The sequence below is a fragment of the Carcharhinus amblyrhynchos genome, unplaced genomic scaffold (assembly GCF_965287045.1).
Source record: "Carcharhinus amblyrhynchos unplaced genomic scaffold, sCarAmb.v2.hapA scaffold_52, whole genome shotgun sequence".
Classification (NCBI taxonomy): domain Eukaryota; kingdom Metazoa; phylum Chordata; class Chondrichthyes; order Carcharhiniformes; family Carcharhinidae; genus Carcharhinus; species Carcharhinus amblyrhynchos.
The window spans coordinates 836701-850043 of record NW_027649793.1 but is presented as its reverse complement, the minus strand read 5'-3'; the positions used below and the strand labels follow the sequence as shown (position 1 = coordinate 850043).

At 47.6% G+C, this 13343-nt stretch overlaps 1 protein-coding gene across 1 annotated transcript in view; it reads left to right on the top strand.

Moving 5' to 3' along the window:
- LOC145337570 (tenascin-X-like) overlaps positions 1-13343 on the top strand; it is a 214373-nt gene that overhangs the window by 186840 nt on the left and 14190 nt on the right. The window contains 8 exon segments of the mRNA XM_080182362.1: positions 1808-2107; positions 2832-3122; positions 6579-6869; positions 8294-8416; positions 8900-9043; positions 10563-10682; positions 11802-11945; positions 12098-12228. Of these exon segments, the coding sequence (XP_080038488.1) occupies positions 1808-2107; positions 2832-3122; positions 6579-6869; positions 8294-8416; positions 8900-9043; positions 10563-10682; positions 11802-11945; positions 12098-12228 (1544 nt within the window).

The following is a 13343-nucleotide window of genomic DNA, read 5'->3' as shown; positions in this document are numbered from 1 at the left end:
CTTCTCATCTCTCTCATTCCTTCTCATCTCTCTCATTCCCATTCCTTCTCATCTCTCTCATTCTCATTCCTTCTCATCTCTCTCATTCCTTCTCATCTCTCTCATTCCCATTCCTTCTCATCTCTCTCATTCCCATTCCTTCTCATCTCTCTCATTCCCATTCCTTCTCATCTCTCTCATTCCTTCTCATCTCTCTCATTCCCATTCCTTGTCATCACTCTCATTCCCATTCCTGGTGAGGTTTTCTATTTCCTCCCTGTTGGGAATGAATCGAAAGCTTGTTATTATCCAACGCTCCTGGGTCAGGTGGCTGGCCAATGTTGGTGACTCCTGTCAGTCTAACCGAGGCTCTAAACAACCCTGTTCACCTCAGATTCCTGTTCCTCCACTGCCTCCCGTATCGTTCCCTCTTTCCCAACTTGAAGAAGAAAGGTAGAAATGGTTTGTGATCCCACTTGGCCTCAGTACCCTCAATGGCCTGTGGTTCCATTGGAGCAAGTGGAGAATTGTTCCCCATTTTCACTGTACCTCTGCTAATCCAAACGCTTCCCTCAAAACATCAGAGCGGACCAGATTTATTTCCTGCCTGTTTAACCTGAGAACTGTGATCATCTCTCCATCTGGCTGTTTATTTATGATCTCTCTCTCGGGATAATGGTCTCAGGATTGAGTGAAACACAAGCCTCACAGAAAACTATTCACACTGTGAATGGTTTCAGCTGTCTGTTCACTATTGCTGCCAGTACAGGATTTGCTCCTCCTGCAAATATAGCTCTACCATAATATACATACTATAACATACACTGTATATAGTTTATATAACACACCACCATAATATACAGTGTATATAGCTCTGTACCATAATATACAATGTATATAGCTCTGTACCATAATATACAGTGTATATAGCTCTGCACCACAATATACAGTGTATATAGCTCTGTACCATAATATACAGTGTATATACCTCTGCACCACAATATACTTTATATAGCTCTGTACCATAATATATCGTATCTATAAATCTGCGGATCCGTACCAGAATATCCCGTGTATATAGCTCTATGGACCTATACCATAATGTAGTGCGTCTAACTCCACAGATTGTACCATGATATACAATCTATAAATCTCTGTGCACTTTTACCATAATACATAGTGTATTTAGTTCTGTAGACTTACACCATAACATACAGGTGCATTTAGCTCTTGTGGATTTATACCACAATATACAGTGTATATAGCTCTATATATTTGTAATCTAATCGATAGTGTGTATATCTTTGGATCTACACAATAATCTACAGTGTATATGATCCATGAATCTTATCTCACTATAATTGCCACTCAGTTGTATCTCAATGAATGTTCTATGTTGTCTCTGTATCAGAATACATGGATTTTTGACTTTAACTAGCAATGTCTCCTCCCCCATCCCATTTTGGGAACCAGTGTGACATTCCACACCTGAACTCTCCCAGCCTGGAGAAAGATTCCCAGCTTGGGTCATTATCACACAGGAATTCAATAGGGTATCCAGGGGAGCCTCTGAACCAGAATCATTGTAACTTATACAAAACCTGTGGTGAATATATATTGAATCGACCACCCAGCCAGACTTACATCCTTTATTTTCCTTTACCTGTTTGTTGTGAATTACCATCCACCCCTCTTTGGAAGGCTGCGGATATTTAACCCAACTTCAAAGAATAAAGCGTTGGGTCTGGCTTCGACTAGTTAGTTTACACAAGGGAGAGTTTTCCCAGAGCAGTCTTTAAATTGTATCTTTCTCTGCTTTCTCTCCCAGTCTCCATAGACACCAATGGCGTAAAACCGAGCAGGTTGAGTAAACTTATTCGCCTTTCAGGGAATAACGTCACACAGGACTCCCTCCAAATCTTCTGGGCCGCAGAGAGTGGCTTTGATTCCTTTCTGATCCAGTACAGAGTGGAGGGATCTGAGGAGGTGCGGAACTTCACCGTGCCTGCACATCGACAGTCATCCTTCATTGAAGGCCTGAGGCCTAGTACCAAGTACCTGATTTCTCTCTATGGGATCTCTGGCAACAGGCGGACAAGGCCATTAACCACTATAATAACCACTGCAGGTATTTCTCGTGAGGCAATTTTTCTTTTCCAGAAAATTGTTTTAATCATTGCCCAACCTTTTCTCAATCTAGTACCCCAGATCATTATCACCTCCTGGAAGCTCCAGTGTCGCTATGACAACTGGGCTTGGCCATCTTGGAATGATATCCATTTTCATTGTCCATTTGTCAAACACTGCGTATTCTGTGTAACGTGTGGATACTCTGTAAGGAAGAGCTTTCAAAGCTTTTGAACTGATGTTATTTCTTAGAGGATTAATTTTGTTCTACTTAGGGCACAGAAAATGATGGGGTGATTTATTGAGAGGTTTCAAAATAAATAAGGAGAAATTTTTCCATTGGCAGGAGGGCCAGTAACCAGGGGACACAGATTTAACACAAACATCAAAGATAACAGATATCTTTGCCTGCCTGCACTGTCTGAGAGGCTGGTGGAAACAGATTCAATGTTAAAGGGAATTGGTTATATAACTGAATTGAGAAAATTCACAGGAGAAGCAATTGGGATTGGGAATAACCGGACAGCCTATTTTGAAGGAGTCAGTACAGACATGACAGATCAAAGGGTCTTGTTTTGTGCCATGAGATTCTAAGATGGTGGTAACAGCTGAAACCATCGCCCATTCGAGAGTTGAAACTATAAGGAAATGCTTCCTCATGCAGTCGAACAGCAGCAGTTTCCCTCAGTAAAGTCTTGCGTATTTCTTTCTCTCCCTCCTTTTAGCTTCCGCAGACAAAGAGGAAGCCAAATTAGGCAAGTTTGGGAGCCTTTCATTCTCTAACATCACAGCCGACTCCCTCCTCCTCTCCTGGGCAGCTGAACCTGTCTTTGACTCCTTCCTGATACAGTACAAATCTCAGGGTTCTGAGACACTGCAGAACATCACGGTAACTGGTGACCGCCGATCGACCTACATCACAGGCCTCAGACCTATGACCAACTACACCGTTTACCTCTATGGGGTATCTGGCGGCCAGCTCTCCAGGCCACTGGTGGCTCTCTTAACCATTACAGGTATTTGCGATCCAAGAACATGGATCGACTCAGCTATTCCAGCTTTTTCACCCCTCAGGAAATATTTTCACCTTCCGTCTCATTCACGCTCTCGGCTCTCTGCGTCTCCAGGCTGGGAGCAAGAAAATATTTCTTCCGTTTTGTTCTCTCAAATTGCTTCTATCGCTGTGCAAACTACCGTCATTTTGTTTTTCCAATGTGCGACAGCAGGTTCCATGGGTAGGCTTCTCGGGCCTAGTGAGTACTGCCAAGGCCTTAACTGAATATATTCTGTTTTAGTGTTAACATGCTATGTAATTATTGTGTTATCTGGTGGGCTGAAGCCACATTAAGCTGCTATGTATATTTTCACTGACGCGGGCACAGTCTAAGTTTACTCGGAATGTGCTTGGCTTTCGGTTTCCATTCTTTACTTCCTCCCAGACTAGAAGCCAGAATTTTACCTTCAAAGACAGGCCTCACTTTCCTGGCAAAGTGCAAAACATGGAGGTGTCTAACCGCACATTTCATTTTCAGGAATTTCTCAACTCTCCTCCCATTTAGGCTGGGTAAAAATAAAATACTTTCCAAAGTCAATAAATTGTTTCTTCCGGACGGCATTCCCTTCAGCAGAGAATCTCCCTTTACCTTCACAAAATCCAGCTCCACATTACCAATGTAGTACACATCAGATACCCAGGAGTGAGTTACAGACTGGAATCTAATCGAGGGGTTCGGGGTGGTTTATATATAGAGTAACAGATACCCGGGAGCGAGTTACAGACTGGAATCTAATCGAGGGGTTCAGGGTGGTTTATATATAGAATAACAGATACCCGGGAGTGAGTTACAGACTGGAATCTAATCGAGGGGTTCGGGGTGGTTTATATATAGAATAACAGATACCCGGGAGTGAGTAACAGACTGGAATCTAATCGAGGGGCTCGAGGTGGTTTATATATAGAATAACAGATACCCGGGAGTGAGTTACAGACTGGAATCGAATCGAGGGGAGCGAGGTGGTTTATATATAGAATAACAGATACCCAGGAGTGAGTTACAGACTGGAATCTAATCGAGGGGTTCAGGCTGGTTTATATATAGAATAACAGATACCCGGGAGTGATTTACAGACTGGAATCTAATCGAGGGGTTCAGGGTGGTTTATATATAGAATAACAGATACCCGGGAGTGAGTTACAGACTGGAATCTAATCGAGGGGTTCGGGCTGGTTTATATATAGAATAACAGATACCCGGGAGTGAGTTACAGACTGGAATCTAATCGAGGGGTTCGGGGTGGTTTATATATAGAATAACAGATACCCGGGAGTGAGTTACAGACTGGAATCTAATCGAGGGGTTCGGGCTGGTTTATATATAGAATAACAGATACCCGGGAGTGAGTTACAGACTGGAATCAAATCGAGGGGTTCGGGGTGGTTTATGTATAGAATAACAGATACCCGGGAGTGAGTTACAGACTGGAATATAATCGAGGGGTTCGGGGTGGTTTATATATAGAATAACAGATACCCGGGAGTGAGTTACAGACTGAAATCTAATCGAGGGTTTCGGGGTGGTTTATATATAGAATAACAGATACCCGGGAGTGAGTTACAGACTGGAATCTAATCGAGGGGTTCGGGCTGGTTTATATATAGAATAACAGATACCCAGGAGTGAGTTACAGACTGGAATCTAATCGAGGGGTTCGGGGTGGTTTATGTATAGAATAACAGATACCCGGGAGTGAGTTCCAGACTGGAATCTAATCGAGGGGCTCGAGGTGGTTTATATATAGAATAACAGATACCCGGGAGTGAGTTACAGACTGGAATCTAATCGAGGGGTTCGAGGTGGTTTATATACAGCATAACAGATACCCGGGAGTGAGTTACAGACTGGAATCTAATCGAGGGGTTCAGGGTGGTTTATATACAGAATAACAGATACCCGGGAGTGAGTTACAGACTGGAATCTAATCGAGGGGTTCGGGGTGGTTTATATACAGAATAACAGATACCCGGGAGTGAGTTACAGACTGGAATCTAATCGAGGGGTTCGGGGTGGTTTATATATAGAATAACAGATACCCGGGAGTGAGTTACAGACTGGAATCTAATCGAGGGGTTTGGGCTGGTTTATATATAGAATAACAGATACCCGGGAGTGAGTTACAGACTGGAATCTAATCGAGGGGAGCGAGGTGGTTTATATATAGAATAACAGATACCCGGGAGTGAGTTACAGACTGGAATCTAATCGAGGGGTTCAGGGTGGTTTATATATAGAATATTGTTAAACGGGAGTGAGTTACAGACTGGAATCTAATCGAGGGGTTCAGAGTGGTTTATATATAGACTAACAGATACCCAGGAGTGAGTTACAGACTGGAATCTAATCGAGGGGTTCAGGGTGGTTTATATATAGAATAACAGATACCCAGGAGTGAGTAACAGACTGGAATCTAATCGAGGGGTTCGGGCTGGTTTATATATAGAATAACAGATACCCGGGAGTGAGTTACAGACTGGAATCTAATCGAGGGGTTCGGGCTGGTTTATATATAGAATAACAGATACCCGGGAGTGAGTTACAGACTGGAATCTAATCGAGGGGTTCGGGGTGGTTTATATATAGAATAGCAGATACCCGGGAGTGAGTTACAGACTGGAATCTAATTGAGGGGTTCGGGGTGGTTTATATATAGAATAACAGATACCCGGGAGTGAGTTACAGACTGGAATCTAGTCGAGGGGTTCAGGGTGGTTTATATATAGAATATCGTTAAACGGGAGTGAGTTACAGACTGGAATCTAATCGAGGGGTTCAGGGTGGTTTATATATAGAATAACAGATACCCGGGAGTGAGTTACAGACTGGAATCTAATCGAGGGGTTCAGGGTGGTTTATGTATGGAATAACAGATACCCGGGAGTGATTTACAGACTGGAATCTAATCGAGGGGTTCAGGGTGGTTTATGTATAGAATATTGTTAAACGGGAGTGAGTTACAGACTGGAATCTAATCGAGGGGTTCAGGGTGGTTTATGTATGGAATAACAGATACCCGGGAGTGAGTTACAGACTGGAATCTAATCGAGGGGTTCGGGGTGGTTTATATATAGAATAACAGATACCCGGGAGTGAGTTACAGACTGGAATCTAATCGAGGGGTTCAGGGTGGTTTATATATAGAATATTGTTAAACGGGAGTGAGTTACAGACCGGAATCTAATCAAAGGGTTTAGGGAACTTGAAAAGCAGAAATCCAGACCTAAGCTCATGGAACAAGGTTAAAGTCTGATAGAAAATAAGATAAACAGTTCAAGGATTTAGGTTGAATTCACCTTCTGAAGCTGGACTTTAACAAAGGACATTTTGCTGAGTGACCCGTTGCCTTTTTCCACACCATCTCCCCCTCCTTATCCCTTTCCAAACCCATTAACCATCCATGTCATCCTCTCTCCCTAGCCATTCCCATCCACACAGTCGGGTTGAGTACCCTGGGAAGACTCTCGGTCTCAGACATCGATACTCACAGCCTCAAACTGACCTGGACGGTGGAGGAAGGGGCCTTTGACTCTTTCCTGGTACAGTACAGAGACTCACAGGGGCGGCTCGGGGCCAAGGAGGTCACAGTGCCCGGCAACCTTAGACATGTCGTCATCACAGATCTCATAGCCGGCACTGAGTACCTGATTTCCCTCTATGGCGTGTTAAAGAACCAACAAACGGAGCCAATTCCAATCGTGGCACGAACAGGTACTAACAGGGCTCAATCATTCTCAGGGTTATACTTTCTCTGTTGTTATCTCTGATCATTAATCCCTTCATTAATGATTTTTTTACTCCAATAACAGACAATGTTGACAATTTTGCCTCCATTTGTTTCTTATCTCGAGGCCAGAGTGTTGCATTATCACCTCAGATGGTCAGGCCTAGGTTTAGGCTTTATCTCTGTTCCCTCCACCTCCCAGAGTCTGAACTGGAATGCTAAAAAATCAGCAACGTCTGATGGAGAGGGAATCATTTCTAACAGAGTCATAAAGCACAGTAGAAGACCGTTTAGCCCATCATATCAGTGTTGACTCTTTTGCACATTACTCCTACCCCACGTTTGTAGTTGCTCCCTGACTCACTGAATATTTCCAACGTTTTCTGCTCTTGTTTACAATCACTGAGTGAATGACAATTGTTTGACAGGAAAATGATGGAGGCAACTGCTGGAACTATCATTTCTAAAGGTGGTAACAATATCGGCTCGGGGTACGAGGGAAGGGTAACGGACAGGGATCGCACGCCTGACCTTTCCCTAATAAATCCTCCTTCTTTCCGGGTGTCGTTCTCATACATGTTTGTGCATGGAATCCTGTAGCTGTGCACCCATCCCTCACGATCACTGCCTCTCGCCAATGTATTTCTAGAGGGCGTTCTGAATAGCCAGGAATGTTAGATGGATAATCCAGGCCTGTCTGATCTTTAACCTAAATATTGGCATAGCCTGTCACGACAAGGCTGGTTCAACTGGAAACACCTACAGGTATGTTACATTTAGCAACTAATTGATGTCAGGAAGATCAAAACTTGTGGGTGTGCTGTCGGGTTAAGGGTGGAGAGTTTGCTGGACCACACTCTGAGAATCCTCCTCTTGTCCCATAGAGGGGCTGAGGGTGGGCAGGACGGGGATGTGGGAGTGCTGTTAGTGAATAGACTTGGCGTACGCAGCAAGGTGGCTTGTTAGTGCCCTCATGTTCTCTTCAGGTCCATTGCGCCAACAGAGGGATGGGCCTTGTTCCAAAGCACCCTGGGTGAGTTGTATGGCGTTGCGTGTCTGTGATGCTCTGCTCCTGCCTAAGTTCAGATGAGCAGTTGGGACCACTGTGGTGAACTGAGGCCTTTTGTCAACTTGAGGAGGCCTTTGTGAGTGACGGGGGAAGGTGGCTTACGGTGAGCTGTGATTAGTTAGAATAACAAGCAATAAGGCTGGAGGGTGCTGCCTCAAGGACCATTTACTTTTTATTCAGACGGTGCTGATTGGAGACCCAGCTCCCACTGAAACACACTTGGAGTTCTTCCCCAGCTGTCCTTCTCCCCAGCTCCTTCCATCTCCGTTCCTCTGGTCCCCACATCAAGGGAAGGTTTGAGTGAATCCCGCTGGGAATGTCATTTTTCTTCTTTTGTTTCAGCTCGGGAGAGTCAGAGCAGACTGAGGTTCACCGATCTCCGAGACACCTCAGTCACTGTTCACTGGGAAACACCTTCAACCCCCATCGATACCTTCAAGGTCTTCTATGTCCCGACTAAGCGAGGTAAGCTGTGATAATCCAGGCCGGGCGCTGTTTGGTGTGCGGTTGTGCCACAGAAGGTATGGGGAGAGGGGAGGGAGAGTATCTGAAGCCAGACACACCATTGACCCTGAAACAGTCAGGCAAGTGACCGTTAAGCCTCTGGTCTACCACAACCTTTAGCCCTTGGTTCATCAGTGAAGCTTAACCCCATGTGCTTCACGTAACGGACTTTCAACCTCTAGTGTGTGGGTGGTGGCAGATTTCTACTGCCAAGACTTGGTCATCTGTAGCCCCAGTGCATCGGTCAACTGTAACTCCCCTTCCCCCCCCCAGTGTATCGATCAACTGTAACTCCCCTTCCCCCCCCCAGTGTATCGGTCAACTGTAACTCCCCTTCCCCCCCCCAGTGTATCGGTCAACTGTAACTCCCCTTCCCCCCCCAGTGTATCGATCAACTGTAACTCCCCTTCCCCCCCGCCCAGTGTATTTTTCTTCTTGTTACAGGTGAACCCAGGAGTGTTCGAATCGATGGCGGGAAAACTAACGTCACGCTGAAAGGCCTGATCCCAGATTCCCAGTACGAGGTTAACCTGGTGGCGATGCGAGGGGCTATCGAGAGCCCCCCAGTCCTGGACCACTTCACAACGGGTGAGTGAGGGACTGTGGGTGGCCAAGGAGAGATTGGAGAATTGAGCCAGGAGTTGTGGGATTGAGGGTGGAGGTGGGGGAGAGGTGTGAGGGGGAGGGGTGTGAGGAGTGAGGGACGTGAGAGGGAGTGGGCTGGGGGGGTGGGGGAGGGGGATACAGGGCTTTGTATTCCAGCTGCTGAATCATTACTGAATCTGATCCATGTGACCCTTCAATTCTAACCCCGACTCCACTATCCAGCAAATAAATATCTGCTTACACCCATCCTTCCCTCATTTTACACTCCCTATCTCTTTTTATCCATCATCACAGCACTCACCCTGTACTGACCCTCTGACAGTGCGGCACTCCCTCAGTACTGACCCTCTGACAGTGCGGCACTCCCTCAGCACTGACTCTCTGACAGTGCGGCACTCCCTCAGTACTGACCCTCTGACAGTGCGGCACTCCCTCAGCACTGACCCTCTGACAGTGTGGCACTCCCTCAGCACTGACCCTCTGACAGTGCGGCACTCCCTCAGCACTGACTCTCTGACAGTGCGGCACTCCCTCAGTACTGACCCTCTGACAGTGCGGCACTCCCTCAGTACTGACCCTCTGACAGTGCGGCACTCCCTCAGCACTGACCCTCTGACAGTGCGGCACTCCCTCAGCACTGACCCTCTGACAGTGCGGCACTCCCTCAGCACTGACCCTCTGACAGTGCGGCACTCCCTCAGCACTGACCCTCTGACAGTGCGGCACTCCCTCAGCACTGACCCTCTGACAGTGCGGCACTCCCTCAGTACTGACCCTCTGACAGTGCGGCACTCCCTCAGCACTGACCCTCTGACAGTGCGGCACTCCCTCAGTACTGACCCTCTGACAGTGCGGCACTCCCTCAGCACTGACCCTCTGACAGTGCGGCACTCCCTCAGTACTGACCCTCTGACAGTGCGGCACTCCCTCAGCACTGACCCTCTGACAGTGCGGCACTCCCTCAGCACTGACCCTCTGACTGTGCGGCACTCCCTCAGCACTGACCCTCTGACAGTGCGGCACTCCCTCAGCACTGACCCTCTGACAGTGCGGCACTCCCTCAGCACTGACCCTCTGACTGTGCGGCACTCCCTCAGCACTGACCCTCTGACAGTGCGGCACTCCCTCAGCACTGACCCTCTGACTGTGCGGCACTCCCTCAGCACTGACCCTCTGACAGTGTTTCAAGTGTTTGAGAATTATGTGGAATTCTGTATTCCTGAGAGCTGTGGAAACTCAGTGATTGGGTATGTTTAACACAGACTGAATATTAATAAATTCAAGAGTAATGGGGACAGGAGGAGAAAAAGCATTGAGGTTCTTGATCTACATGAATGACATAGCAGGCTGGAAGGGCTGGATGGCCAGCTCCTATTCCTATCTATTAAATGTGGTGCTTTATGAATGTTACTGGGGATTGTGAGTGTTGGTGATGTAGCTGAAACACCTCTGAAAGCTCTGTGGTTGGGGAAATAACTTTGATATTCTGCTGTTTGCTCAGCTCCGGATGCTCCAGCTGGACTGAAAGCTGTGAATGTCTCAGAGACGATGGCTCTCCTGACATGGAAACCAGCAATTGCACCGGTCGATCACTACGTCATCACTTACAGTGCGCCAACTGGTGAGTGTGTGAGGATAGAGAATGCTACAACATCAGGTCGTGGTAAATTCTCCGAACATCCCCAATCCCTGCCTCCCACTCACTCACTCCTTCACTCCCTCCCTCACTCACTCCCTCACTCCCTCACTCACTCACTCACTCTCTCCCTCACTCCTTCACTCACTCACTCACTCCCTCACTCACTCCCTCACTCCTTCACTCACTCACTCCCTCACTCACTCCTTCACTCACTCCCTCACTCCCTCACTCCCTCCCTCCCTCACTCCCTCACTCCCTCACTCACTCCCTCACTCACTCCCTCACCAACTCCCTCACTCACTCCCTCACTCCCTCCCTCACTCACTCCCTCATTCACTCACTCCCTCACTCACTCCCTCACTCCCTCACTCACTCCCTCACTCCCTCACTCACTCACTCCTTCACTCACTCACTCACTCACTCACTCACTCACTCACTCACTCACTCACTCACTCCCTCACTCACTCACTCTCTCCCTCACTCACTCACTCTCTCCCTCACTCCTTCACTCACTCACTTACTCCCTCCCTCACTCACTCACTCCCTCATTCACTCACTCCCTCACTCACTCTCTCCCTCACTCCCTCACTCACTCACTCTCTCCCTCACTCCTTCACTCACTCACTCACTCCCTCCCTCACTCCCTCACTCACTCACTCCCTCCCTCACTCCCTCCCTCACTCACTCACTCACTCCCTCCCTCACTCCCTCACTCACTCACTCCCTCCCTCACTCCCTCCCTCACTCACTCCCTCACTCACTCACTCCCTCCCTCACTCACTCACTCCCTCACTCACTCCCTCACCCACTCAGTCATTCACTTCCCGAATGTAAATGTGCAATATGATGGATGGGTCCTGCTCCCAAATGTCTACGGGAGACGGGATGGAACAGAAACCGGCAGCTCACTGGCCGTATTAACATGAATAATGAAGGGTCAATGAACCCAACTGATCGTGAATAACACCCACCCCCAGCCCACCCCCACGTACTCGTGGCCATTCTGTGTGCCAGAAGGAATGAACCATGTTCCCCTCTGACCTGGGAATGGGAACAAATGCTGAACATTTTAATTCACGACTTTTCCTCTTTCTTTCCCAGTTGCCACTGTGAGCAGGAATGTCCCAGGTAACTCAGCGGAACTGCAGCTGACAGACCTCAGAGTGAACACTCAGTACACAGCAGAGATCTACAGTGTCAAGGGGGACAGGAAGAGTCCAAGGATCAGTACCAGCTTTGTAACTGGTGAGTATAACTGAGTGAGTGCTACAGGAAGTGAGGAGATTCCACATCCTGTTATACTGTATTTAAATGTTCCTCAGGGGGGCTGTATAAAGCTCTTCTGTATCATCCTGAGGGGACGAGAGGTACTAACTGTACATGGCTTCTCTCTCCAGATTCAGATTTGCCGAGGGACCTCACAGCGCGTGACATCTCATTGACTGAAGCCTTGATCTCATGGAAGAGCCCAAGAGGCCCTGTGACTGGATACCTCCTCGTGTATGGGACAGAAGGTGGCAAGACTGAGGTGACCGACTGCAATCAGGAGAGCCGCCAGGGAAAGTGATCCCTTCCCAAGGAGCCTACGGGAAAGGGCTTTCCTGAAGATAGTGTCATGTGGAGTCCCCGAGCAGTTACAATGTGAATGGGGGAGAGGTCGATTGCTCACGGTCCACTCAGCACCCACTGGGTCACTGAGATCAATCCACCTTTGAAACATCTCCCTTCCCCACCCTTCAACCTCAGACTTACAAAACCCTAGACTGGGTAGATGCAGGAAGGATGTTCCTGATGGTGGGGATGTCCAGAGCCAGGAATCTGAGGATTCAGGGTAGACCTTTCAGGACTGAGATGAGAAATTTCTTCACCCAGAGAATAGTCAGCCTGCCACACACAGTATGGAGGCCACAACATTGTATATTTTCACAAGCAGTTAGATACAGCTATTGGGTGAAGGGATCATGCTCCTATTTTCTCCAACCCTCCAAGACACCTGCACATTTCCAACTCCACCTTCTCGAGCATCCTCAGTGAATCGCTCTATTACTGGTCAGACTGTCCATTGCCTGAGGGCCCCAGTTCGAGAATTCCTTTCCTGTTAGTTGCCCTCACCCCCCCCCCACCCCACCTCTCTCTCTTTCTACCTCACTTTCCTCTTTGACAAAGTTTCAGTCATTGGAACTAATATCTTGTGGCTGGTGTCAATTTTTTTTCCTGATTTATGCCCCTGTGAGATGCCACGGAACACTTTTCTGTGTCGAAGGGTGTTATATGAACAGAAGTTGTTGGTGTTATCGAGGGAACTTTCCAAATACAAGCAGGAGTTGAGACAGTGACTTAGATCTGAGCAATTACCTAATGGTCAGAGAACCAGGTACATGGCCTTGGAGGGAGTGCAGAGGAGGTTTACTCGGCTGATACCGGAGTTGAGGGGGTTGAGCTATGAGGAGAGGCTGAATAAACTAGGCTTGTACTCGTTAGAGTTTAGAAGAATGAGGGGAGATCTCATTGAGACGTATAAGATGATGAATGGGATGGATAGGATAGAGGTGGAGAGACTCTTCCCGCTCAGAAAGGACAGTAGGACTAGGGGGCACAGCCTCAAGATAAAGGGGGGCGGTTTAGAACAGAGTTGAGGAGGAA